The sequence below is a fragment of the Erpetoichthys calabaricus genome, chromosome 17, assembly GCF_900747795.2.
Source record: "Erpetoichthys calabaricus chromosome 17, fErpCal1.3, whole genome shotgun sequence".
NCBI classification, from domain to species: Eukaryota; Metazoa; Chordata; class Cladistia; order Polypteriformes; family Polypteridae; genus Erpetoichthys; species Erpetoichthys calabaricus.
In genome coordinates this window covers 21,675,119-21,701,745 of record NC_041410.2, presented here as the reverse complement: position 1 = coordinate 21,701,745, position 26,627 = coordinate 21,675,119, and the positions used below count along the sequence as shown (strand labels likewise).

The window sequence follows — 26,627 nt, the reverse complement described above, 5'->3', positions numbered from 1 at the left end:
CCTCTGTACATTACATGCAACAGTTTTATTTTTGTTATGCAGTATTTTGAGTTGAGCAGAAGCACTTCTGTTTCAGCCTCTTTATCTGTTGGTCACACTTGATAGATAACTTACATAATATTACCAAGTGATATCTCTAACTTACATATAATTTGTTTTCTGCTTCAGCACTTCTCAGCTGCAGACAAAATCTCTGTCAACAGTTGGCTACCCACACTGGTGTCATTTGCATACTTTAATTAAACACCTTTTTTCCCTTTTTAGCAGCTGTGTTGGTAAAAGTATACTTTTGAGGCTCCAAAGTAGGGTGGTCCTCATGTCTATTTGTCTTTCACCTGATATTCTTTGTTTAAATACTCAGGTGGTGTGGATTTGTCTTATCAGTAAATGTCTGAGCTCCCTGGTCCCTCCACTCCTCCTGTCGGAGCAGAACACTGCTTCATTGTTTTCTGTTTTTTTTTTCTTTTCCTTTTTCTTTATTTTTTAGTTCATGGGTGGAGGATCTGAAAACCATTAAATGTTGACCACAGAGTATTTGTGGGCTTTATGATTTCCTGCCAGGTTTGTTTTTAACCAATATACATTTAGTAAACGGGAAGGACAAATGCTTTACACAACATGTGGTTTTTAGAGAGTATAGCCCAATTTTGGCAAACACTGCTGCCAAGCCCTCTGATGCTAATGAGCTGTGTGAATATTTAGGAGCACCAACAGGCTTGACTCTGTGTGAACCCTACTGAGGAATGTTGCAGTATCGGCCTTAGTTTCAGTTCTTAGGCACATGCTGAATGACTCACACACAGCTTAAAGAAAGAGAAGGAGGAGCACTTTGATTGCAAGAGCAACGCTCAGTCCTGTTTTTAAAGAGAGCTCCCAGACACTTCACTAAAATGGGTTTTTGTTGTGCCTCTGCAAAAATGCCTTTAAAAATGTGACCTAGATTCAGCTTGCATTCACAGTTTTTAACAGGGCCAGTGTCTAATTAGAGTGGAAAATAGAATTGAAAGAGTTAAACAGGTAAACCAGCCTTGAAATCAGAGTAGCAAACTTAGCTTCAGAACAGCTTCAGTACAAGCCTTGCAGGGATATGAAGAGCCACTTGATAAGAGCTGGGATGAGACCAGTGGACACAGGTAACATATTTCAATATGCAAAAAAAAGGAAGCAGTTATAAAAGGATAGTCATTAGAATAAAAATAAGTTACTAGTTAGCCCTGTATGGTATGGATGATTGCATCTAATCTGTGATAGACTGATGCCCTGTCCAGGATTGGTTCATGCTTTATAGCTAGTATTGCTGGGATAGGATTTGACCCTCTGCTACCTTAGATTATGCCAGTAAAGAATGTTATGTAATTATTGAGTATTACTTATTGAATTTCTTCTCTATGATCTCTGTGTACTGTAAGCTACACCTGAATTAAGATGACATATCTGTGGTTTTCATATTACAGACACTACACCATGATTTTGCATTCTGAAAAGCTGTATAAGCCAATAAGGAACATACTGCGATTAATATCAATTGATGTACAGTAGATTGTTATATATAATATGCTACCGTGGCTGTTCGTTTGACTGTCCAGGATTTTAAAACACCCGTAGCACGCAAACCATTTGAAATATTGACCTGAAATTTGGTACAAATATACTACGTGATGTCTACTATATGCTTTCGGGATGATGATTGACCACCAAGGTTATTCCCCTTTTTTATTTTTATTTTATTTCATTGTAGAATCAACTCTCTGCAGTGGCCAATAGGGTGGCCGTGCAGCGCATGAGTATGGGCGCCTTCTCATCCCTACCACCTTCGCCGTCACTTCCCCTACCTCTTCATATCTTAAATCATTCTTGAGGCAGATTGAAGACTTAAGTGCCAGCTTAAATAAAAAATTAAGGAAAACGTACTAAGTAATTGCAATACAAACACTGACTTAATCAGTTTTAATGTGAAGAGATGCCGACAAAAGAAGAGAAGAAGTGGGCCGCTAGGATGGAGAAAACACGAGCTGCTCAGGAAACAGCAAGCACATCAACCTCTGAGCAACTGAATGCTAAATGTACAGAGAAAGAGTATGAAAACTATGAATGCTCAAGTCAAGTGCATTCACTGCACATTATCGTACAGTGCGCCATTAATGGTAATGATATAATTAATAAAAGACCATGGATTATGTTAACTCGTGTCTATTATAATTGTAACAGTGGCAATCTGGCAGTTTAAATTATTGATAAGATGATACCATTCCATATATTTTAAACATCCATCCATCCATCCATTTTCTAACCCGCTGAATCCGAAACACAGGGTCACGGGGGTCTGCTGGAGCCAATCCAGCCAACACAGGGCACAAGGCAGGAAACAATCCTGGGCAGGGTGCCAACCCACCGCAGGAATATTTTAAACACTAATTTTTTATTGGCAAGCGTAATGGGAAGCCAGAGCCAATAGGAACACAGATCCTGCCCTGTAGAGATTCTCAGCCCATTGCAAGACACACATTCACAGCAAGGTGAAAGGTTACCATTCTGATACATTATTAACTCTGACTTGCTTCAGTTTGAGTCCTTACTTTATATCATTCTTAAACCTGCTTAATCCAGTTTAGATTCAGGTGTGTGAGGCAGGAAACAGCCCTGTACAATGAACCAGTCTGTTGCTGAGCTCACTTATGCACATACCCACACTTGCACTGATGTCAGTTTAGAGCAAAAAGTTAACCTGACCACTTTAATTAATGGGGAGGAAGCATGGAGTGCTACAGGAAAAGCCGGCCCAACACAAGAAGGACATGCAAACTCCACACAGACAACATCCAGGCATTATGATTTATCTATAGGTCCGGGATACATGAGGCAGCAACTGTGCCTCCATGCCACCCTGCATGAGTTCTTTAGTTTGTAGGTTTCTAGGTTTATAGTAATTAAATAATATACGAAATATATTGCATTATACTTGTTTCTATTATTTTTCAGAATGCAGCATATAAAACCTCATTTAGCGGAGTATACAGTATTTACCATATGCAAAATAATAGCTCTTTCAAAAAGCAATTTGCTTCATCTTTTCATATAAATTATGTTCTTTGATTAATGTTGTCAGATTGACAGAGGGGAGTGGGTTTTTCAAACAAACATTCTTGCTGTATCCCATCATCTGTTATTATTGTAGTAACAGGAGGAATCACTTAGAAGTCTCCACTATTACTCAGTGAGATGTTACTAGTTCTGAAAGGTACTATATGAAATAAAAGCTAGTTTTCCTTCTTGTTGTTATTTTTCTTTTTTTTCTTCAAAGGCCCACAAAACAGACTACAACTGGGAATCTGCTCTGTCTATAGTTGCTAGTCTGGAAGTGTGGTATTAATCTAAAGATTATATAAACTATATATAAATGAATGTAAATGAGAATGTAAATGAAAAAATATATGTGCCCATTATTTAACGTACATGGAAATTTTCGGAGTATAACCACTCACAAGCTTGATTTTGTACATAAAACCTGTTTAGCTCCTATATTCTGACTTTGCATAAGAAAACTGTTTCTGTAATATTCTTTATGTTACTGTATAGAAGCCCATTGTTGGTCCTGTCAAAAACAAGCATATTAACCCTTTTCACCTGACTTATCTGGAGTCTTTCACATGAAAGCATGACTTCAAAGAACAAATGTAAAGAACTGAATATAGACATAGATAGGTAGATAGATAGATAGATAGATAGATAGATAGATAGATAGATAGATAGATAGATAGATAGATAGATAGATAGATAGATAGATAGATAGATAGATAGATAGATAGATATTTGAGATACTGCTCACCATCTATCCATGTTACAAACAGTAATATTTTTAACTCATTTATTATTGTGTTTTTTTGGTTAATAGTTTCACTAATATGAGTCCTATGGATAGAAGCATTCTCTAGGTTTAGAGATTTAGAGATCTGAATGTCCTGATTATTTTTATGTTCCTATTTCATTAGTACATTTAAAAAGTCAACATTTGTTGTGTTCTATCATCAAATTTGACACTGGGGCAACAAGATAAAAGGAAAAATTCAGATTAATTAATTTTAAATGCATCCAGTGTGTTTGTTTCAGAAGAATGTCCGTGGGCACCCCTTTACAATGACGCATTGTTTCAAATGTCACTTATGAATGGTTGATTAAACTTGAAGTTTATTTTATAAAGCACATGGGCAGCTTAAGCTAAACTTTTCAACTGCTGTTTTCCCTTTTCTGTTGTTGGCATGTATGGTAAAATGTCACAAAAGACTAGAGTCCTCTGTGGAGAAGGAATAAGGCTAAAGGATGTTAGCAGATAGCACAGCTCAATTTATTTTATAAAGCACAAAGTTTATTTCATATACCACCTTTCTGTTAAGAATACCACCACAAGTGCCTTACAGTTACAGGACTGCTTTACAGCTGGTTGCATCTACCTTCTATATATATATACTGTATATATATATATATATATAGTATACAAAGGTACATGTCCCTCTTGTTATGAGTTGTTTTCAGATTTAATTTAGTTGTGTTTTCTCATTCTTCTTTGATTTTAGTTTGTTGCTCTAAACATGTTTATAGATTTTTTGACTTGTATATTCCATTTATAGCACTTATTTTAAGTTTGGAATATGCTTTAAAGTTGTTCAATTTATATCAGATCTTTTCCCAACACCATTGTTTTTTGGACGCCACCGTTTTGTAGTTTCTTTGTGTGTTTTTGCTAGGGTGATAGCCACTGTGAGATGATTGGAGGTTCTGACTATCAAGATCTAGATTTTAAAAAAATTCCAGCTTTTTCCTTGCCCTGTAAAAATAATCAAGATATCATTTTGGGGTTTTAGAGGTTAGGGAATTTAATGGTCAGATCGTTTTATTTATTTATTTATTTATTTACACTATTCAGTCTTTACTTTTACCTGTTTCTAATGTATTAAGATGTACAGTACATTTATTTTATATTGCTTTATTATCCTGAAACATAATATCTTTTGATTTCCTTTGAATTTTCAATTGCCATCTTCTGTATTATTTAATTTAAATTTATTACATTATCAATAATCCTGACAAAATTAGAAAATGTGCCGTTTCTATCTACCCAGTATTGTTCTTTATTAGTTCACATGTCTGATTTGCCCCTTGGAATTTTAAAATACCACTCCATTTCATAAGTACGTCATTTGTGTGTTATAAATGTCTCTATTCTTGCATGTACTATCATGATAACTCTGTTACCCATTCCATGAAGGAAAAAAAAACAGAAATGGAATGCAGAGTGCAAGGCTTAATTGCCACTAGTATAACACATACTGTGTACAACACAATTCCGATTCAGATAAAAAATATTTATTAGCCTCCAGCACCTTCTTTATACAATCACCAGCCACAATACACAAATATAAATTCTCTCCTTCCACCTTTTTTAGACTGTTGCCTACTGCTTCACAGCTGTAACTCCATTAATTAAGGAAACGGGCTGTCTTTTAAATACTGCTTCTGGTGTCATGCCTAGAAATGCAGCCCTATTAGGGTCGTTGGACACTGGCAGTGGGCACTGCTGGGAGAGGACTGCACTGGTTTCCCCATGACCCAGAAGTGCTCCAGACAACCTAGATAGATAGTATCTATCTATCTATCTATCTATCTATCTATCTATCTATCTATCTATCTATCTATCTATCTATCTATCTATCTATCTATCTATCTATCTATCTATCTATCTATCTATCTATCTATCTATCTATCTATCTATCTATCTATCTAGGTTGTCTGGAGCACTTCTGGGTCATGGGGAAACCAGTGCAGTCCTCTCCCAGCAGTGCCCACTGCCAGTGTCCAACGACCCTAATAGGGCTGCATTTCTGGACTCCAACTTTCATGCCATCCTGCGTGGTGTCTTAATTGGTTTCATTTCTGAGGAACACTGCCACCTTTCATTTGAGGTAGTTAACTGCTCCCGGTTTGCCCACTTGTCCAGTCCATCCATTATGGCCCTCCTTTATCCTGGCTTGGATTCCTGTCCTTCCTGTATGGCATCTGCAATATATATTTTGATACATTTATACACTACTGGACAAAAGTTTTGAAACACCTCCATTTTTCCAGTTTGTATGTAAATTTAGCACTACAAATCTGGTGATTAACAATGTAATGGTAATGTAATGTAATGGTAAACTGACATAGATTAAAGCAAATTCATCACCCAAAAATTTTATTTTTTAAACTGTTACTTACTCCATGTAGTTTGCAGTTGTGGCCAAAAAAATTGTTTTTGAAGGAAAAAAAATAACATGAAAGATTCAAATTTTACTGAACCCAGCTGTGACCAACTCTGGACAACAGCAAATGACGTGGAAAACTTCCTTGGAAAAAAGAAAAAGATTCTTATGTAACTCATGTCACATAAGCCACATGTCCGCTATCTATCTGAATGCTCAAAACATGCAATATACATGCATTTTTTGTTAAAATACTATTAATACTTACTTCCAGAAAACTATAAGTAAATGATAAACAGGAAAGGTGTTTTTTCTCACAATGGTGTGTGTTTGAATTGAAGACAAGATTCTTGACCAGTGAATGAGGAGGAGAGTGCAATTCATACCCAACAGTATACGTGGGACACACATCTAAAACACTCACAACACGTATACAGGAACATCACAATGCTGTCAGAAGGAAGAAACTGATTTACATACATACAAATTCCACTGGACACATGTTTAACTGGGCCACTGTGAAAGTAAAATTCAAGGCCAATACCAAAAGTGCCAGAGAGCTGGCTGAATCATGGCTTTCTAATGAAAACGCCATTAACAGACACTTAGACTTGAACTCAGCATATGCAGACTTTAAAAAAAGAATATCCAAATAATAAATAAAGACTTAATGACCAACACTTTCTAAACCCAACCTTATTAATCCACCACGCCTCATTTGCTATATATTGCATTTGATTTCTATATGTCTAATCATTTTTCTCTGATGATGACACCTGATAGGTTGTTGATTGCTTAGGAATAAAAAAACTCTTTTAAGATATGTGACTCTTTTTCTCCCTTTGTGGATCTCCAGCTACAAATATGCAAACTGTATCAGAGACCTTCACTTCAATATCTCTATATTATAAAAAAAAAATCTTGGAATTCTTGGAAGGAGATATGTGATCTTCTCGGATGACAATTTGATGTCCCGCGAGACAAGGCAGTGAGACAAAAGGACAGCTACTGTACAGGCTCTTAAATGATCGACATGCAGCGCAACAAGTAGAACACGCAAGGCAGCAGCAGCAGAAAGACAGCAGCTGATCAGACCGCATCTCCTCAGCGTGCATTAAGCCCCCTAGTATATATATAACAAAAGTTAATATCAAAGTGCTACACAATAGGTGAAACTGCAAAAATACCATAGATATTGTATGACGTTAGCAAGTCACAGAAATATTAAGTTACATTTGTAAAAACTATTTTAAAAGTCAGAAAGTAATAGAGGAGAGAAAACAAACAATACATCATGATACAAAATCAAGAAGAAGGTAAATCTTCTGAGATCTTTGGCTTTTGCAGGAAGCAAATATTTGGTAGACCAAGACCTTTGTGCTTCCTGCACATTTATGAAGTCTACCAGGTCTGAAATTAGCTATTTGAAGATTAATGGGGTGTGGAGTTCAAAATGTTGTGATGCTGCTTCTACCCCTTGGTACAAGGTTGCATTGAGTAGCATGGAGAGGGTTCCTTAATAGATGATATAAATAGGCACACAAAAGTACTGACAAGAAAATGAAACTTTAATGACCTAGTAGCAGTCTCCAATAAGAAACTGTATAGCAGCAATGCAACATGAAGGTTCAATCAGTGGTACATAAGATGGGTTAAATAATTCTAAGACTAATGAATCATCCCTCATATTTGCTGTCATAACATTTCAAATTTTAGAATTTAACTAAAATCTATGGTGCCTACAGTAATTTTGTGAGACTTGAGAATGACAAGTGTGTATATACAGTAGATATCTGATATACTTTACAATAGTAGATATAAACATTTTTTTGCAATGCAATTTACAAAAATGAAAGGTGATGTTAAAACTTAACACAGTGAAATTCATCTGGAAGCACAATCAACTTATTACTTTTTTAATTCAGAAACTGTATTTTTAGTTTGAAAATCAAAGTGACGTATAGGTCATTGAGATAAGTGGTGTATTGGAAGTCAGCAGAATGACAGACAAGGCCTACTTCTTTGAGGCATTTTTGTGTCTACTACCTCACTACTCATTAACATACTGATAATTTGAGCCACCATCAGACAGGAGTCAGTAGTGGAGCCATAGTCAGCCCCACTGAGATGCTGCCCTGCTCCGTGTTACTAATCTGTACTTGTGTCAGTCCAGCCAGCTATTTGCTTAACCTACTTATTCAACTGAGGATTGTGAGCTTTTATTTTTGAAGTGATTCACAAATTGACATCATGCTGACTAAGCAGTGCTTAGGTTGTTGGTGAATATACAAACACAAGGTCATCTTCAAGAAACTCTATAGTGTACTAATGCTAGTCTACTTACATCTGAGTCTAGGGTAAAGTTAATAATGTGGTATTTAAACGTATTTGTATATTTCATGGTGAAATGAGACAGTGGCAGTGCAGTGGCTTTATAGTGTGGGCAAACAAATGCATAACCAGAGTATATTATAACATTTATTATATGTATTTCTTTTATTTATTGTAAACTACCAGTTATTACACAGTACACCACTTTTCAAAATGGCCATTGCTATTAAATTCTTTAGAAAACAGTGGCTAGAAGACTGTATACAACATTGGTTGGTTTGAAAATTAAATTTATATTTACATAATTCTTTTCACTGAAACGAGCCCACACATTTACAAATACAGAACAGGTACACCTCTGTTTAAAGTTGATTTTAACAGAGAGATCCATAAAGTTGGCTAAAATCTTGTATTATGCAAATCATTATAGCAGACAAGCTACCATAATGGACAGTAACCAAACCTGATTAATCCAGTTCAGGGTTGTGGCAGGAGCCTATCCCAACTGTTCCGGGCATGAATCAGAAATTAACAGTGATAGAAATACTAGGCCACATATACACATATCTATAAATGCCAGTTTTGAATTATCAATATGCTTGTGAATTGTGATATAATAAACTAAAAAGTGCATATTAAACCTATCAAAACATGTAGTTACCTTTGATATTTTTCCATATATGCAGGAAACAACTGCATTTTGAAAATGGGTGGGACTATAATTAGGGATGCTGCCCAATAGCTCTTGTATCTTGGGTTCAGAATTCACCCTGAGAACTGCCTGTATGGATTTTGCACATTCTCCCCAGTGTCTGTGTGTGCTTTCTTACCACATCCCAAAGACATACAGGCTAGGTAAGCTGGAAACTCTAAAGTGGGTAAGCGAGAATGTTGTTTGTTGTTGTTTCTCCTTTAACCTTTTGCAGGTAATGTATGTATTACTTCATGATCACATTCAAAATGGTCTGGCTATACATAATTTGAGTAAGAATTTCACGTGCTTGTACTTCCATGAACCGTGTAGTAACAAAGCACCAATCCATGAATGTATGTGTTAGGAGTTACAAGTATAATGTCAAAGTTATCACAACAGTTTTATTTAGAACAAGTACAGTTGGAGAAGTTCTAAAATGTATATAGTAGGTTCTTATTTAAAATGCTTTCACTGAGACTGTCTTTGTTATTGTTTTTGCTTTTTTTATAATTTTTGTGGTATATCTGAGCCATCTGCACCAATGGATAATTCTGTTCTCTTTAAAAATTATATAATATAGTAAAACTGGCATGATTATATCATACAGATATGCTTCAAATGAACGAGGATAACTGCTGGTACTCCTAGCTATAAAATGAAGTAAAGATCATGCAAAGTAAAGTCCAATAGAGATTCAGAAAATAATGTAGATCATTTAAACCACAATATATCCATGTACTGACCTTCTAATGAAAATTCAGGATCAAGGAAATCCAGGCCATCAGGAATCAAACCTGGACAGATTCCCAGCCTGATTCCGGGAACAGCACATTAATCAATCAAACTGTATTTGAGATAGATAGATAGATAGATAGATAGATAGATAGATAGATAGATAGATAGATAGATAGATAGATAGATAGAACTTTATGTGTCCCCTCTGGGAATTTGGCATTTTACAGAAGCTCTTTAAATAAATAAATACATAAATAGATAAATAAGTAAATATACACACACACACTGCAGTCTGAACACACACCAGAATGACTTTGTCTATAAGGACTATCTGAATATTGTATGTTGTATGTGTAATGTCAGCAGTTTTTACAGAAATAAATATGTATACACTGTAAATGCGGACAGGTTAAGTTACTGGTTGAGGGTCACACAGTAAGTCAGTGGATTGAATGGTATCTGAGATCCTTGTGATTGCAAAGAGCCTATTTCACCAATGAACACTATATCAAGATGCCTAACAAACAGTGTACAACAGTTTAATAAGGATGCATATTTGTACAGTGTGAGCACTGGCTGGTTGAGTAACTCAATCAAGGTCACACTGGGTGAAAGTTATAATCTAAAGGGCTGTCTTGTGATATAAAATTCAATGTCTTAGTCACTACAGAGACCCACTGCTCACAGATCTTAATCATCACATATATGTTTTCATTGTATAAAAATTATATTCTTTAAATATAAAACCTGTGCCAACTGTTCAAAAAAATTAAAGGAACACTTTTTAATCAGAGTATAGCATCAAGACAATTATACTTCTGTGATACTGATGTGGTCAGTTAAGTAGCAGAAGGGGTTTGTTAATCAGTTTCAGCTGTTTTGGTGTTAATGAAATTAACAACAGGTGCACTAGAGGGGCAACAATGAGACGACCCCCAAAACAGGAATGGTTTAACAGGTATAGGCCACTGACATTTTACCCTCCTCATCTTTTCTGTCTGTTTTTTCACTAGTTTTGCATTTGTCACTACTGGTAGCATAAGGCGATACCTGGACCCTACAGAGGTTCCACGGGTAGTCCAACTTCTCCAGGATGGCAAATCAATACGTGCAATTGCCAGAAAGTTTGCTGTGTCTCCCAGCACAGTCTCAAGAGCATGGAGGAGATTCCAGGAGACAGGCAGTTACTCTAGGAGAGCTGGAGAGGGCCGTAGAAGGTCCTTAACCCATCATCAGGACTGGTGTCTGCTCCTTTGGGCAAGGAGGAACAGGATGAGCACTGCCAGGGCCCTACAAAATGACCTCCAGCAGGGCACTGGTGTAAATATCTCTGACCAAACAATCAGAAACAGACTTCATGAGGGTGGCCTGAGGGCCTGACATCTTCTAGTGGGCCGTGTGCTCACTGCCCGGCACCATGGAGCTTGATTGGCATTTGCCATAGAATACCAGAATTGGCAGGTCCACCACTGGCGCCCTGTGCTTTTCACAGTTGAGAGCAGGTACACCCTGAGCACATGTGACAGACGTGAAAGGGTCCGGAGAAGCCATGGAGAACGTTATGCTGCCTGTAATATCATTCAGCATGATGGTCTGGGGAGGCATAATCATGGTGGGATGCACAGACCTCTACAGGCTAGACAACGGCACCTTGACTGCCATTAGGTATCGGGATGAAATCCTTGGACCCATTGTCAGACCCTATGCTGGTGCAGTGGATCCTGGGTTCCTCCAGGTGCACAACAATGCCCAGCCTCATGTGGAGAGAGTATGCAGGCAGTTCCTGGAGGATGAAGAAATTGATACCATTGTCTGGCCCCCACGCTCACCTGACCTAAATCCAATAGAACACCTCTGGGACATTATGTTTCGGTCCATCTGACACTGCCAGGTTGCACCTCAGACTGTCCAGGAGCTCAGTGATGCCCTGGTCCAGATCTGGGAGAAGATCCTCCAGGACACCATCCGTCGTCTCATTAGGAGCATGCCTCAATGTTGTCAGGCATGTATACAAGCATGTGGGGGCCAAACAAACTACTGAGTATGATTTTGACTTGCTGCAATGAAATTTCAGCAAAATGGACTAGCCTGCCACATAATTTTTTCACTTTGATTTTCGTGGTGTCTTTGAATTCAGCCCTCTGTAGGTTGATAATTTTCATTTCCATCAAACGATGTGGCATCCTTTCGTTCCTAACACATTACCCAGTCTATATCAGTATAGATATCCAGCATAATTTTTTTCCCATTGAAATCTGATGTGTTTTCGAAGTGTTCCTTTAATTTTTTTGAGTAGTTTATAAAACCTGTGCCATTCCTTGGTTAAAAATTCTAGGAATACAGAAATATTTGCTGCACGCTTATTAAGAAAAGATGGCATGGTGGTGCAGTAGTCAGTGCTTCTGCCTCAAAGATCCAGTAACCTGGATGTAAATTACTTTACAGGCCTAGGCAAAGTCTGAGGGTGTTTGCACTTGTCTATATGGGTTTTCTCGGGGTACTGCAGTTTACCTCCCAAATACTGCTGTATAGTCACACATGTTAGTTTGATCAATTAGCCTTCTGCAAGTGAGTGTCCCATGCATTAACTTGCACTCCATCGAGAGCTGCTTTGTGGATTTTGTCTGAAATTGCTGGGGTAGACAGTGCCATGTTACTTATCAGAAAGACCTTTGAATTACCTATTCTGATAACATTGAAAAGTAGAATTCCAATGTAAGGACACAAGATCCGGGAAATCATGTACAATCCTGACTTCAGTCTAAATACAGTAGAAAATGGAGTATGGGTTTTGTTCTGTTACTGTCATTTTTTAACAAATACAAATTATTTGCTTATTGTACTTGAATGACAACAATGTATTTGAATCATGAGTAAAACAATATACAACAAAGGAATAGCACAGCTAAATACAAAGTATCAATGATTGAAGAGGTAATACTGCATCCTTCAGTTTTCCAAAATTTGCAGCAGAGGTACCTCAGCATGCTAGTATACCTAAGTGTTTGCTAGCAAACATGGAATCCCCTATGAAGAGGACAATAATGTATGTAGTAGAAACGAGGTTTAATAATTTTCTTTTCTAGAATGAAAAATAGCTAGCTTGCGTATTTAAGAATACATACAAAACAATCACCAACTAAGTACAGACTTGCATACATCCTTTAGTGAATTTTAGGATTACTTCATTTACACTAACATCAAAGCATCTTAAAAGTAGCTGTCCTAACATTGTGTCTACTGGATCGAACTTTGTTTTATACATTAAACAAAGATGTTAAAATCTCAGGATTAAGTTTTCCAGGACATTAACTTAGATTTTTATTAACACGTTACTATTAAAATGCTTATTTTACTTTGTATTATGTTGTACCTTGCACTTTATTCCAGTTTGCTATGTAAACTACCTTGTGGTGGTTCACTGTTAAGGTTGTTACCAAAAATGGGTTAACTTGAAGGTGGACGGCACTGTGCCGCCAAAAGCTCTAGAGCAGTGATTCTTAACCTTTTTTGAGTCACTGACCCCTTTAAGAATCTGATAAAAGCTATGGATCCCCGTCCCCAGAAATATTCACAAAAACACAACTTTGCATGCAAAGAATATAATGTACTTTATTTGAGATTTAATTGTCTCATACATGTATGACATACACAAAGTACTATTAAACTTTAAAGTAAACAATCTAAAAAAAACACTCTTTTTCATGCAAAAAGTAATTGCCACTCATAATTATGAAATACAATCCATCCATTATCCAACCCACTATATCCTAACTACAGGGTCACGGGAGTCTGCTGGAACCAATCCCAGCCAACACAGGGCACAAAGCAGGAAACAGACCCCGGGCAGGGCGCCAGCCCACCGCAGGGCACACACACACCCACACACCAAGCACACACTAGGGACAATTTAGAATCGCCAATGCACCTAACCTGCATGTCTTTGGACTGTGGGAGGAAACCAGAGTACCCGGAGGAAACCCACGCAAACATGGGGAGAACATGCAAACTCCACACAGGGAGGACCCGGAAAATTCAATCCTCTTGTGCAAATTAATACAGATCTACTACTACTATGTTTTCTACTACCATTACTACTACTACTACATCTACTCCAAATCAACAGAACCGGGCTATATAGTGAATATGTTAATTTTTATCTGACCCCCTGAAAGCCATCCATGGTCCCCCAAGGGGTCCACGGGCATCAGGTTAAAAACTCCTGCTGTAGAACCTCGGTTCATTTACCATAGAAGTACCTCATGTGGGACCTTAATGCTCTGTCATTTGGTAGGTTTCCCATCTTGATTCAGGGATACACAGGTAGACTAATAATGTCGGGGTGCCACTATTAACGTGGCCAAGGAATGATAACATACCGAACCGGAATCAATCCTGGTTCCTACGTTTTGAGTGTTGCTCCTTATGATTTGTAACTATATAAAAAGACATTGAACACCCGTCGATATTTCACAAATAAAGAAAAACTAAAGCAAAGGGTCTAGGGCTCTTTGGGCGCTTTTTAAATAACCCTAGATAAAGTGGCAAATTATTGCGCCTGGAGCTGTGGCATCGTGAAGCCATCAATCAATGCGGCGCTTCCCACTATTCCGGAGGAGAGGCGCTAGATTCCTCAAGGACTTTGCATATTTCATGTCATTTTTTCTTTAACTTTGCTTGTTGGACTTGTGCAAGTAACGCGATGAACTGTCCAGGAGGTGGCCACGCTCCCAGCTCCTTGTATTTTTAAATCCCTTTTCTATATTCTGATAGGCTTGTTTACCAGCGGCTTGGAGTCCGGTGCAGTGCGGACTTTACTGCGAGGGAAGCGGGGTGGAGAGGAAGAGACGCACACGGGGCCGCGTGTTCATAACTGCAGGTGAGCGTACATGAATCCGCTACCGATGTATCACTGTTGTATTTAACCAGCTAGAAGATAATGATATATACCAAAGGCCGAGTAAAGCCTGCCTTTTGTCATCTTGCACATTGTGCCACCCCCTCCGCGCTGCAGTGGGAGCTCCCAGTCAGACATGTCAGATGTTGCTTGGAGAAGGGAAGCGAGAAGTAGGGAGATAGCGATCCTGCCATTGCATTCGGGCTGCTTTGCAGTCGGCTGGACGGCTCGAGACTATATATTTGGGGCTTCGTGTCGGTCAGCTGAGGTCGAGAAAGGGAAAAATCAATAAAACAATACAAATAGAAAAAGAGAAATCTTATGAGAACACCGGCACTTCCAGGAAAAGTATAAGAGCTCTCTCGGAACAAACTAGTGAACTTCGGACCGCTGCCCTGAGCGCTTTCGTCCGCCCGACACTCTCCGCGATGGTGTCCGGTGGCGTCCTGTGAAAACTCACACCCCGGCTGCTGCGGCGGGGGCAGCAGACTTACAGAAACGTCGTTTTAACGGGAAACAAAAAGAAGGAATTTTGCCGATCTGCTCTGGAGTACTGTTAACAATAAACTTCGCTGCGATCGAAGGAAAGCGACAAAATGTCTGCCAAGGCTGCTTCTAACAAGGTATGGTATAATAATTTTAATAATGTTTGTAACACTGGTGGGGAAAGGGCAAAGTGTCGTGGGATCGCTGAGAAGGCCCGTACGTCATTCGTTCTTCCGCCGATACGGCTGCGCAGTCAATATGCACTCTACAGGGAGAGAGGGAGCGGCACCTATAGGGGCAAGAGCCTGTGAGATAGGAGACCTTTTCCACCTGTTGGTTTTTGATGAGGGGTTGGGGACAGAACGGTCCGACATGTAAGTTTTACTCAACTACGGCACAAACTCTTGGTGATCCAATGCTGTTAGTACACCCGACCTCACTATCTGATATGCTTTTTGGGGTCCACGTGAAAGAATACAATGCATACAAAATTCATTGTTGATTTTTTTTTTTTTTACCTGCTCTTTTGGGTCATTAGTTTCACGTTGGTGATAGACCAGACTATATCTAGATTGAAATTGAAAGAGGGAAAGCATGAGAACGAATGTTTCTTGGGGACGCACCCTGTACATTTGATGCCCGTGTTTAACCGCCCATTGGCACCGGTATCTCACCGAGCAGTCCAGAGTGATGAGTCATTTAATAAACTGCATGGGCCCTCCTGTGCATTGACCTCTTTCAGTAGACACTTTTTAAATTGTTATCACATCAGGGCAGTCCACATAGCTCCTGATGTACTTTGAGCAAAACAAACTTTTGTCTCAATAGTGTGTACTTCATTGAAGTCAGTTTATTTTTTTTTTGCCTATGACAACTAAATACTTGTGCCACATTGTGAGCTTACTTTTTTGTTTAGACGTTGGAGATTATGGAAATACAAGAATAAAAGCAAACATTTTTTCTTTGGCATTGTGGTACAGATTAAATAAAAATATGCAGGGCAATAAAGATATTTGTACAATATTTTCAATCCTGTAGCACCATCTTTCACAAGGTGGCAGTCCTTCTCAGGACACTTACATGGCCTGTAGCACCATCTTTCACAAGGTGGCAGTCCTTCTCAGGACACTTACATGGATCCAATTGGATTTGCCATTTGACTTAATCTGCATGTCTCACGAGCTATGGGAGGAAAAATAGAGTACATAGAAGATATCTCCCCACAAATATGCTGGGGGTGGTAAGAAAGGTCCATGTGAACAGTATTCAACTTAGGATGCTGAATGTGTGAGTTGTTCCATCATGCATCCTTTGTCACTCTAGGTGGGTTAATGTTCCCTCAGTGATTGATAGTCTTCTCAATCTGCTCATGAGGCAAGAGATCAGTCTTTACTGATTCATTCTACATGCAATCCTTTATCCATCTTTTGGGGTGCTGGAACTTGCTGTGTAATGACAGAAGCAGAAATCATCTCACTATAGAATGTCTATCAAAACATACAGTTGGGTGATTGGAAACTAAGTTATTCTGGTGAGTGCCGGCCTGGTGTCTTGTCCAGGGTTGACTCATGCCATGTTCCAAGAACTTCATGAATGAGCTGAGACTTTCTGCAGCCCATGTTTAGTGTCCCATGTACAGGAAATGGATAGATGAATGGATGTAAACTGCAATTCGTGGCTCATATTAAGTAATTTAAGTAGGTCTAATGTTACTGATATGTTGTTTGAGTATTCATTTTTTGTATTAAACAGAACGCTTTATAATGGATTAGTTCATATTTCTACACAGTGCGTATGCCATATTTTCTTGGCACATTTGGTATCTTTTTTTTTTTGGTAAAACTCTGTTTTATGTGTGAATATACCTTGTACAATTAGATTGCCACATGGTTTTGCACAAAATTGTAATAATTTTTTTTCAAGATAACCTAGTTGTGGATGCCACAAGGTTTTGCACAAAATTGTAATAATTTTTTTTCAAGATAACTTAGTTGTGGAACAGTCTAATGTTTTGCACCTGAGGTCACTACTCCGCCCAGGTCTGTGAGAAATCTGTGTGTTTCCCCTGTATCTATTTGGACGTCTGTAAGTATTCCTATTTTCAAATTTGTTTCAAAGAATTTAACGTTGGCTTATCCCATTGCCATTGTATGAATGTACTCTTTGATGGGCCGGCATTTCTCAGAAGACTGTTGTTTCTGTCTTGGTGCTGGGGAACAAATCAGCTGTATGTTAACTGTGTAATTTATGAATAGTCTTAAGAAAATAAATGATTGATTCTGTTTATTTTTCTCTAACAGTAGTGTTTTTAAATTTGGCCGTGTGAATTTTTAAATTACATATGGGTGGATGTTAACAGTTGGTTTCTGTGCCATGTACCTGTTTAGCTGCTTGGGCAATAAGGGTGTGTCTGGAATGCAAGCAGCAAGTTTCTTTGAGAGAGAAAGAGAGAAGTAAAACTTCATCTTTAGAGAAAGGATTAAATACTATGTCCATTATTCCACTATAGTTGACAGTTTATTGTATTCTTATAAATTTTACTTTCAGATGTTTAAAATAAGGAATAATTAAGTTACAGCAGCATCGGACTGTGCTTGCTTAAAAGCCCTTGTTTGCTGTCCAGTATGTCGAAATTATGACTTCCTCATTGTTTTCGGTCTGATTTTGTTTGTGATTTAGGAAGAGTTGATTGAGTTGATGCATTATGGCACTTCACATACAGGTTACGGTTTGTTTGAATCAGACTGGGATGAACTGTCAGCAGTAGGAATGTTTAAAACCGGAATGCAGAAATGCTGGCTCTGGCAGTTTCTGAAGCATAAGTGAAGTCACTTCCTACGTTGCCTTTTGCCCAGACCATTTAATAACAAAAGTGACTGGCCTGCAGAAAGCAGCCTTAATGATGCAAGGCATTTGCTTTATTTTTAGAATGCAAAGAATTACTTTTTTTTTAATCCAGCTTTTGTTTTAGTTTTATCATTTGTGTTCATATCACTTTGACCATTTTGTACCATATTGATTGCACTGCTTAAAGTCTTGCACATTCTGTAATTAATCTGTCTTCTCAGTCTGCTAAAAAGGCAAACATAGTCATGTGCTGCAGGTTTGTCAGAGGTTTGTAGTGAGAGAAAAATCCAGTAGTCACGAGTTCATTTTTCTTTTAGTGGGAAACGTTTCTGCTGATGCTGTCAGAGGTATGCCGCAAAGAATTAATGTTTTCATTAAGCAGGCTCTATAGAGCAGAGAAAACTAATGAGATTACTACTTTTTATTTATAAAATGCAAAGGCCTCTTGCAGGAAACTACTGCATACTTCAGATTTCTCATGATTATTTTAGTGATAGTCCAAGATTTAAACTGTTTCTCTACTTGGTAGTTTTGTAATGAGGTGACATTTTGTGTTGTACATATGTGCATAGTTGTTTTTAAAGTGTCAAATATTAACAAGCTATCATGTTTAAAGCAAGGGGTGAATTTCTCTTTTTGCCTTTTATAATTAGATTTTTCCCTGGTAGCTTTTAATTGAGTAGTGTCCATAAGGATAAAAAAACATAGAATTGTGCACCAGTAGATTTTTGTTTTTCTTTACTGCATTTTATTGCTCTTTTTATATTAAGCCTAATGTAAATTATGAAACATTTGCTTAAATTCCTTTACATGGCACTTGTCAAGGTAAGGGTGGTTACTGCTATACTATACAAGATAAAGTGTGCCCTTCCAAAATACCTTCAGTTCTTGAAAATTGATCATTTTGCAACACTTGCTGACTGTGCCATTACTGCTGACAAAAATGCTTTATGAGCAGTTTGACTGGGCACATTAAGTGCAAAAACACATAAAAAAACATCGTGGTTACTTATTGATATACATAGTAGTGGAGGAGGAAGAAAATAAAACACTGCTCATCTGGTAACTTCTCATATATCGGAGGTTATGTTCCCTATTTATTTTAGTGGTGAGAAACAGATAAAAGTTTCCTGTCTGCATATTGAGCAATTTAAAGCCATAGTTGTATATAGTGTTCAAAGGTAAGTGTTTATCTGGTTGTTTGTTGATATATAAAAGTTATATTTTAAATTAGTAGTCTGATAGTGCTAAGCATGCAAAAAGTATCCTTGTGTGTTTCGGGAATCAGTATCTGTGAAGTTTTTAATGTCTCATCTGAGTGATTGTAAAAAGTAGTTGGTTTTATTTTTGTTTTTGTGTCAAATTACAATAAAGTAATCCAATTCAGTTGTCCATCAACAGCTTGACTATAAGTCAGAGGTGTCCAGGGTTGGGAGGTTGAAGAAGGCTGCTGTCCAGAACAACAAAGCTACCCACCAAACCACCAACAATCCCTAATCCCATTTTCACTCGGGCTATACACCTAAAAATGTATAGACATACATATATAAATATTTTCGTAAAGGATCACACAAAACTCTTATTTTTACTGAAAACTAAATCTAAAATTAGTGGGACTGCAGATGCATTATGAAAAGCTGGAGGTACCATCCTGCACTAAATCATCACTTGCAAGCTAAAAGTTATTGTAGAATGTGGCAAAGCTCAATTAGCTTACAAAAAGAAATTGCCCAGTAGAGAAACACAACAGGCACAAGCATAGATGCACGTAAATGACTACAGTGGATGAAAGAATAATTAAAGAAGACCCATCAGTATCGCCATTTTCATATTTGCTAGATCCTGTAAAATATATTAATTGATAAATTGGTCTACAACTGACCACACAATAAAACCTGTATTCAAATGTTTGTTTAAGCACTGATGCCCATGTGTAATACTTATTACTTGTATGTAAAATGAAAAGTGCAAGAAATTTTTAAAGCCAATACATTAACTGTAAAAACTTCTTTAAATGTAGTTTTCAGAATCCTCATGTAAACCTTCTTGGTGTTTCAGATTGTTTTTCCACATGACCCAGCTGTCCTTCAGGCTTTAAAGTTTGGTTCGATGTAGTCTTGGTGTTAAGTGCTTTGAAAGATAAAAACTGACTGCAGATTTTAACTTTAAAGTGATGTCGCATCCTACATTTCATTTTGCATGTAAAAGTGTACATGGTCCCCAGTATGCAAGAATGCTTTCCAAAGAATTTTGTAATACATCTCTTAAAAATAAAATGGATTAAATGCTTGTGTGAAATTTACAACTTTAACAGTATTGTGCCGTAGGTAGAATAGAAGATGAAGGAAACTGAACAGTAGGTACTGTTTTAACAGTAGTGGTACAAGCAGTATACAAAAAGAAATGCTGGCAGTCATTTTAGATACAGTAAATGAAATGGGAATATTATGGACACCGCCCATTTAGAGTTTTCAAACAGGAATTAAACACTTGGCTGAATTTCTGAACATCCTTCCTTTTTAGTTGTGGTTGGTAGGCGTCAGCATCCAAGATTATTGTGTCTTTTAATGTTGAAATTTGGCCGCTTTTGGCTTTATGCAGTAGGAATATTGAAAGTTTTACTTATCTTAGGCTGTTGGCATCTTATTTTGTGTTATAAACTCATCCATATGGCACATGTAGGGCAGCTTATGGTGTGGTAAACCTATGCACATGAAGAGCTACATGTTTAGGTATAACAGTTTTTTTTTTTAAGAACCATTGTTGTTTGTTTTGTGTAACTACAGTAATGCATTTGTCCAAAACAACTATAAATAAGTAAAGTGTGCTGTTTTTATGGATACATGCAAAATCTATAAAATCCACTCTTATTTTCCTAACTTAGCTTTCATAATCTGATAAGTATAGTCCCACACCTTCCTCTGTTTCCTGTAGTTTTTGCAAAAGGTTTGTTAGCAATTTCTGCTTTTTTATGTTTCCAGAAGGTGGCACGGTGGCGCAGTGGTAGCGCTGCTGCCTTGCAGTTAAGAGATCCGGGTTCGCTTCCCGGGTCCTCCCTGCGTGGAGTTTGAATGTTCTCCCTGTGTCTGCGTGGGTTTCCTCTGGGCGCTCCGGTTTCCTCCCACAATTAAAGACATGCAGGTTAGGTGGATTGGCGATTCTAAATTGGCCCTAGTGTGTGCTTGGTGTATGGGTGTGTGTGTGTGTCCTGCAGTGGGTTGGTGCCGTGCCCAGGATTGGTTCCTGCCTTGCGCCCTGTGTTGGCTGGGATTGGCTCCAGCAGACCCCAGTGACCCTGTGTTCGGATTCAGCGGGTTGGAAAATGGATGGATGGATGTTTCCAGAAATTTCATTATTTCAGTCTTTTTCATTTTCTGCTTGCCTTTTATATCTTGCCTGAAGAAGGTGCCTGAGTTGCCTCGAAAGCTTGCATATTGTAATCTTTTTTTGTTAGCCAATAAAATGCGTCATTTTGCTTGGCTTTTCTCTGCTTGCATTTTTAAATTCAGAGCCAGATGACTAGGTTGAACCCCTGGATACTCCATTCTAAATTTAAAGTTGTCAAAACAGAAATGTATTATTTTTACAGGCTTCATCAGGGGACACATGCAATAAGCATCACTTGTGTGTTGAGTCTTTATTTTTTTAGCACATAGTCTTTTGTGGTTATTGTTGGGAAGTTGGTGATTTGAAAGTAGTTTTGTTCTTTTCTTTGCAAATTGCTAAATGATGACCCCCCATTCTCATGTAGACTGCTTGTAAAATCTCACTGAACTGAGGCTTATAGGCAGTCAGTCATGTTTTTTAAATATGTGTTTATTGACTGCTGCTTCTGTTTATGCTCTAGGGTGTCAAGTAATCGACAATATTTAAAGTTTAAAGGAAGAGCTGATGTTGGATTCATTAGCTTACTGTGTATAGACATTGCCTGTGAAATGATTTTTAAAAAGTTTTATTTTGAACTCCTTTCTTGTAACATTCTGCTCCAACATTAGCAGTGAATCTGAAAATTTAGCACTATGTTGGTAGGGCTGCTGTGATTGTTCAGTGCAATCGTTAAATCAAATCTGCTCCTCCAATCCCCTTGTGCATTGCGTGCTTGCATGCAGTGTTGCTCTGTAAAGTTTTTGAATAGACTAATCATGGCGGCAGCTAAAGAGGAAGGTTCGTCCAAATGTCCCCTTTGCGTGGAAGTGGTTCAGTAGAAGAACTGACAAAATGACTATTTTTTCACCATGTAAAAAGAGCACCTGAAGTGGAAATGTTCTGGTATTCTAGCACAGGACAAGACATCAGTACTGTAAGTAACATACTTACGCTCACTTAGGCAACCCACAATTGTTCCTTTAGTGATATGAATGTGATTAAATGCAGACACTCGAGTTAGTGAGTGGTATTGGGTCTAAAGCTAGAGCCATGGTATTTATTCGGATAGAACAGATAAACAGTATTCTAAATACACATACTAGTTGCCACATTTGTCAGTGATTAAATACTAAATAAATCACAAGCAATCATGTGGACTTGGAAGGCATATTTTGAAATCTAGTGTAGCTGATCCAAGCTGAAAGAAAGTTTGCAACACATAGCTGTCTACTTACAGGTGAAGCTGCTGGGAAGCTGGCTTTATTGAAGAAGAAGAAACACACGCACAGTTTATCTTGCAGCCCTGATTGGATCAACTGTGCAGACTGTGCAACTCATTGAAACCCTGGTTCACATGTTACTAATTCTAAAAATAGAACTTGTTCATTAAGTGAAATGGTTCTGGGCACTTTCAGCCTTGTCTATTAAATCAGCGAAGTGTTTTGGAAGACCATCCCACCACCCCTGTGCTGCCAGAATGGAGCATCCAGGAAGAGGTTCCCATATTTTGTGTGGAGTTATACTAGAGTGATCTGAATTTACCATATTTCTTACACAATTATGGTATCCTGGCTTATTCTTTAAAAAAAAAAAAAAAGTATTTTAAACACGACTCCTTTCTAAGTTCAGTAACATATGGTGACAGGGTAGCATGCCCGGGATTTCAGAAAGAGCACTTTGCTAGGTACATCTTTCAGTGCATTAAAAGTCGCTAGTCATATCAGTTCTTTTCAAACTAGGCAATATTGCACCAATCAGTTACATACTCAATATTAATGAAGTGAAGCTTGTGAACTAAGAATTGTATAATTGCAATATTAAGACGTTTAGCTTCTGAGATGGCTTGCATATTCACATGCTTAATTTGTCAATTTTACTAAGTGTTTTGGAATTGTTTTAATTAAGATTTTCAGTGATAAAAAGATCTACATCTGATTCATAGAACAAGAAACTCATATACCAGACATGTGGAAGTAGATTTTCTGTTTTTCTCTCTAATTCAGCTGCCTTAGCCTATAAACAAAAGTTGTCATGTACTACATCTGTGAAGACTTCAAAGTTTCAATGCCGTAAGCATTGTGTAAAGATTGTGATAGTTGATGTTAGATCATAAAGTCTTCAGCAGAATATTTTCCTAAATATTTGCAGCAGTAAAAATATTGTTTGTTTCATTTATGTTAACTACAGTTCCATAGACTCATTTAAACTTCCTTTGAAAATCGCTAGTTTTTTTTTTTTTTTTTCTGTCCCCAGTAGGACTGCACAAATAGTACAAATTGCAGTTCAATATTTTTTTTTCTTCTTCTGATTTCTATTCTGTTTGTTGTTGCCTCCATAAAATTTAAAAATTAAGAATAATTTTGAATCTAGATTCCCTTAGTACTGAGTTAGACTTTTTAGTACCAGAAATGATAGAATCATCTTTAATTTAGAATTTATTTTGCTTTCAAGAGCATTCATGTTGGTTAAAAACAAAAAATACCGTGTAGACAATTCAAAATGATAATGTGCAGTATCTCACTCACAACAAATGTATACACCCATCTAAAATTCAACCACGTAGTACAGTTTGAAGAGCATGTGAATGCTTGAGTTTACTCTTCAGTTACACAAATCTTAGGCCTGCAACAAAGACAACCGTTACTGGTTCACACTATATAATGCATCTTTATATCCTGCAGGCCCTTGAAGTCAGATTGACCTAATGGAATCAGTGTGGTTCCAGTTAACATTGTTTGCAGCAACTTTTTTTTGGATAGCAAAATGCATCATCCCTTTCTGGGATTATCTGTGGTTGATTAGAAGCTGTGACATTGACCTCTTTATTTTATTAATGAGAAGTTTACATTGAAAAGTAGATGCTTACCATCTGCATACTTTTCCCAAAGATCCTACCCGAGAAGTAATTGCTCAAGAATTGAGAGCCGTACAGCCTACTTTGGGCAGGCAGAGCAAATAGTAAGTTTTTATCTCTACACATAACATTGCGATTGTAATAAATGTCATTTCTATGAGTGATTTGGGCAGAGTCAAGTGCTTTGGCCATAAGCTGCATTTAGTAATTGGCAAGTACCTTGTGACATTTATCCTAAACAATGTCAAATGCTATTGCAGACCGGCGTATCTTTTTCATAAGACTTAACTGCTGAATAATTAGTAAATATTTTGCAAGCATACAGTAAACTTGAAAAGTATTTAGACAGTGATGCTTTTTTATTTGGTGATATAAGCATATTGTAGAACAGTACATAAATGTTGCGATGTCCGTATTTAAATAGTTACTGAGATCACTTTATATTAATTTTGATCCATTTATTGCTTTTATATTTCAGTATCGCACAATTATCAGATTGTGTTCACATAAACCTCTTACTCTTTGGATACATTACTCTCATTTGAGATTTTTTTTTGTTCTTTTATTTTACATACACAACATGCAACCTCCTTTTTCTTAATACAGTAGGAATTTGATTTAGCTTTCCCAAGTTTAACATTTTGGCATGGTGAGTCAGGAATTGCATGGTTGATGTTTTACTTATGGGAGAAAAAATGTTTTGCAGAAAAATAATAATGTTCATGCTATACTTAAATTTTATTTCATAATTTTGAATCCTGTATCTTGCAACACAAAATGTATTTTTCATTTTAATGATATTAATCAGAATTAATAATGACAATTATAATGTCAAGGTCAGTAATTAGCAATTATGGGTTTTGTGATAATTGTGTACCTTTGGTCTTAGGGAGTATAAATGTCATTACTTGTTAGTATTATAGCTATGGTATGGCCATTGCATGAAGCCTTTTATTCTCGGTACACCTGGATTTTGAACAGACCTTCATTTTGAGTGGTAGTTGTGAGTTTCATGTGGTGTCTCTCTTCTCTTCCAGAATATTAACATGGTGTTTGGTTGGATTGTTGGCCACTGGAATTGACCTGCTATAAATTTAGTGTGTGCTCCTTAGACCACAGTACTCGCCTGCCTAATTCCCTTTCTATTCAGTAATATTTTCTGGCTTTCAGCAACCCAAAGCATTAGTAAACAATGCAGGTGTGTTAGGACCAATATATTGTGGGTTAAAAAGTGCTTCCAGAACCATGATTTCTTCTTTTTAATGCCGTATTTATTTATATATGTAATGTTTTGACACAAGCTGATGTAATCCCCTCAGCATTTTCAAATCCAGTGATATGTTTTACTCCTTTTGTACTTGTTTTTACAACATGCTAAAGAGTGGCAGTCGCACAACAACTCGGCACTGCCAGCTCATAGTTAAGGTGTGGCAGTGGTGCAATAATAACATTGAAGCCAGCTCCAGTGAGTGGAACTTTGCATCAAAAATGAGGAAGTCTACTAAAGAAGGAGCAGACATACTAATCAGCCAGCAAGGCCTGGTTTCAGTAAACTTTTTATTTTAATGTAGGGAGAAGTTAAATTACAAGTCTAGTATGTGCATATTTTTTCACTTTCACACAAAGAAAATTAATTTTGACTTTTTTATTTTATGTTGGTGCAAGTAGTTTTATGTACTCTACAAAAATGGGTCTCCCGATTGCTGCCCAATATTTTCTTGAGATAAACAAGGTTTTCAATCTGTAAATTGATTTAAATGTTTATTAAATTGACTTTTTGCTCAGATATACATTGTCAGATTTTTTTTTATTAATGCTTTTACACAGCACATGTATTTTTAATGACCGCTCATGAATAGCAACTGTATGGCAATTTATTTTTATGAATGCCATCCAACAGTGGCACTTCAGAGAGAAACAGCTGGGGTATTCAAAATGATTTTGTTTGTTTAAGCCCAATAACAGTTTGGCATGTTGATTTAATCTGAAAGAATGTGAAGGCAGACCTTTTAATAGCAAGAACAGGTGCAGGGGAGATTGAGAGGATGCCCTCAGGACACCAGAAGGATATGTTATTGTCATGCTGCATTTTGTAGTTTGTATGCATTAACAGCCTGATTCACCCCTTGTAGAATGGTGGGTTTTTGAGTTTTTTGAATGTAATAGAATTTTAATCAGTTAATA

The 26,627-nt window shown here is 37.3% G+C and overlaps 1 protein-coding gene across 11 annotated transcripts in view; it reads left to right on the top strand.

Moving 5' to 3' along the window:
- tjp1a (tight junction protein 1a) overlaps positions 1-26,627 on the top strand; it is a 297,836-nt gene that overhangs the window by 131,006 nt on the left and 140,203 nt on the right. Inside the window, exon 1 of one of the 11 annotated variants that reach the window (XM_051920454.1) lies at positions 14,835-15,513. The exons of the other annotated variants lie outside the window; for them this stretch is intronic. Coding sequence (XP_051776414.1) covers positions 15,487-15,513 — 27 coding nt within the window. The 5' untranslated portion in view covers positions 14,835-15,486. Of the gene's footprint in view, positions 1-14,834; positions 15,514-26,627 lie in introns of those variants that run through there. 11 annotated transcript variants of the gene reach the window in all.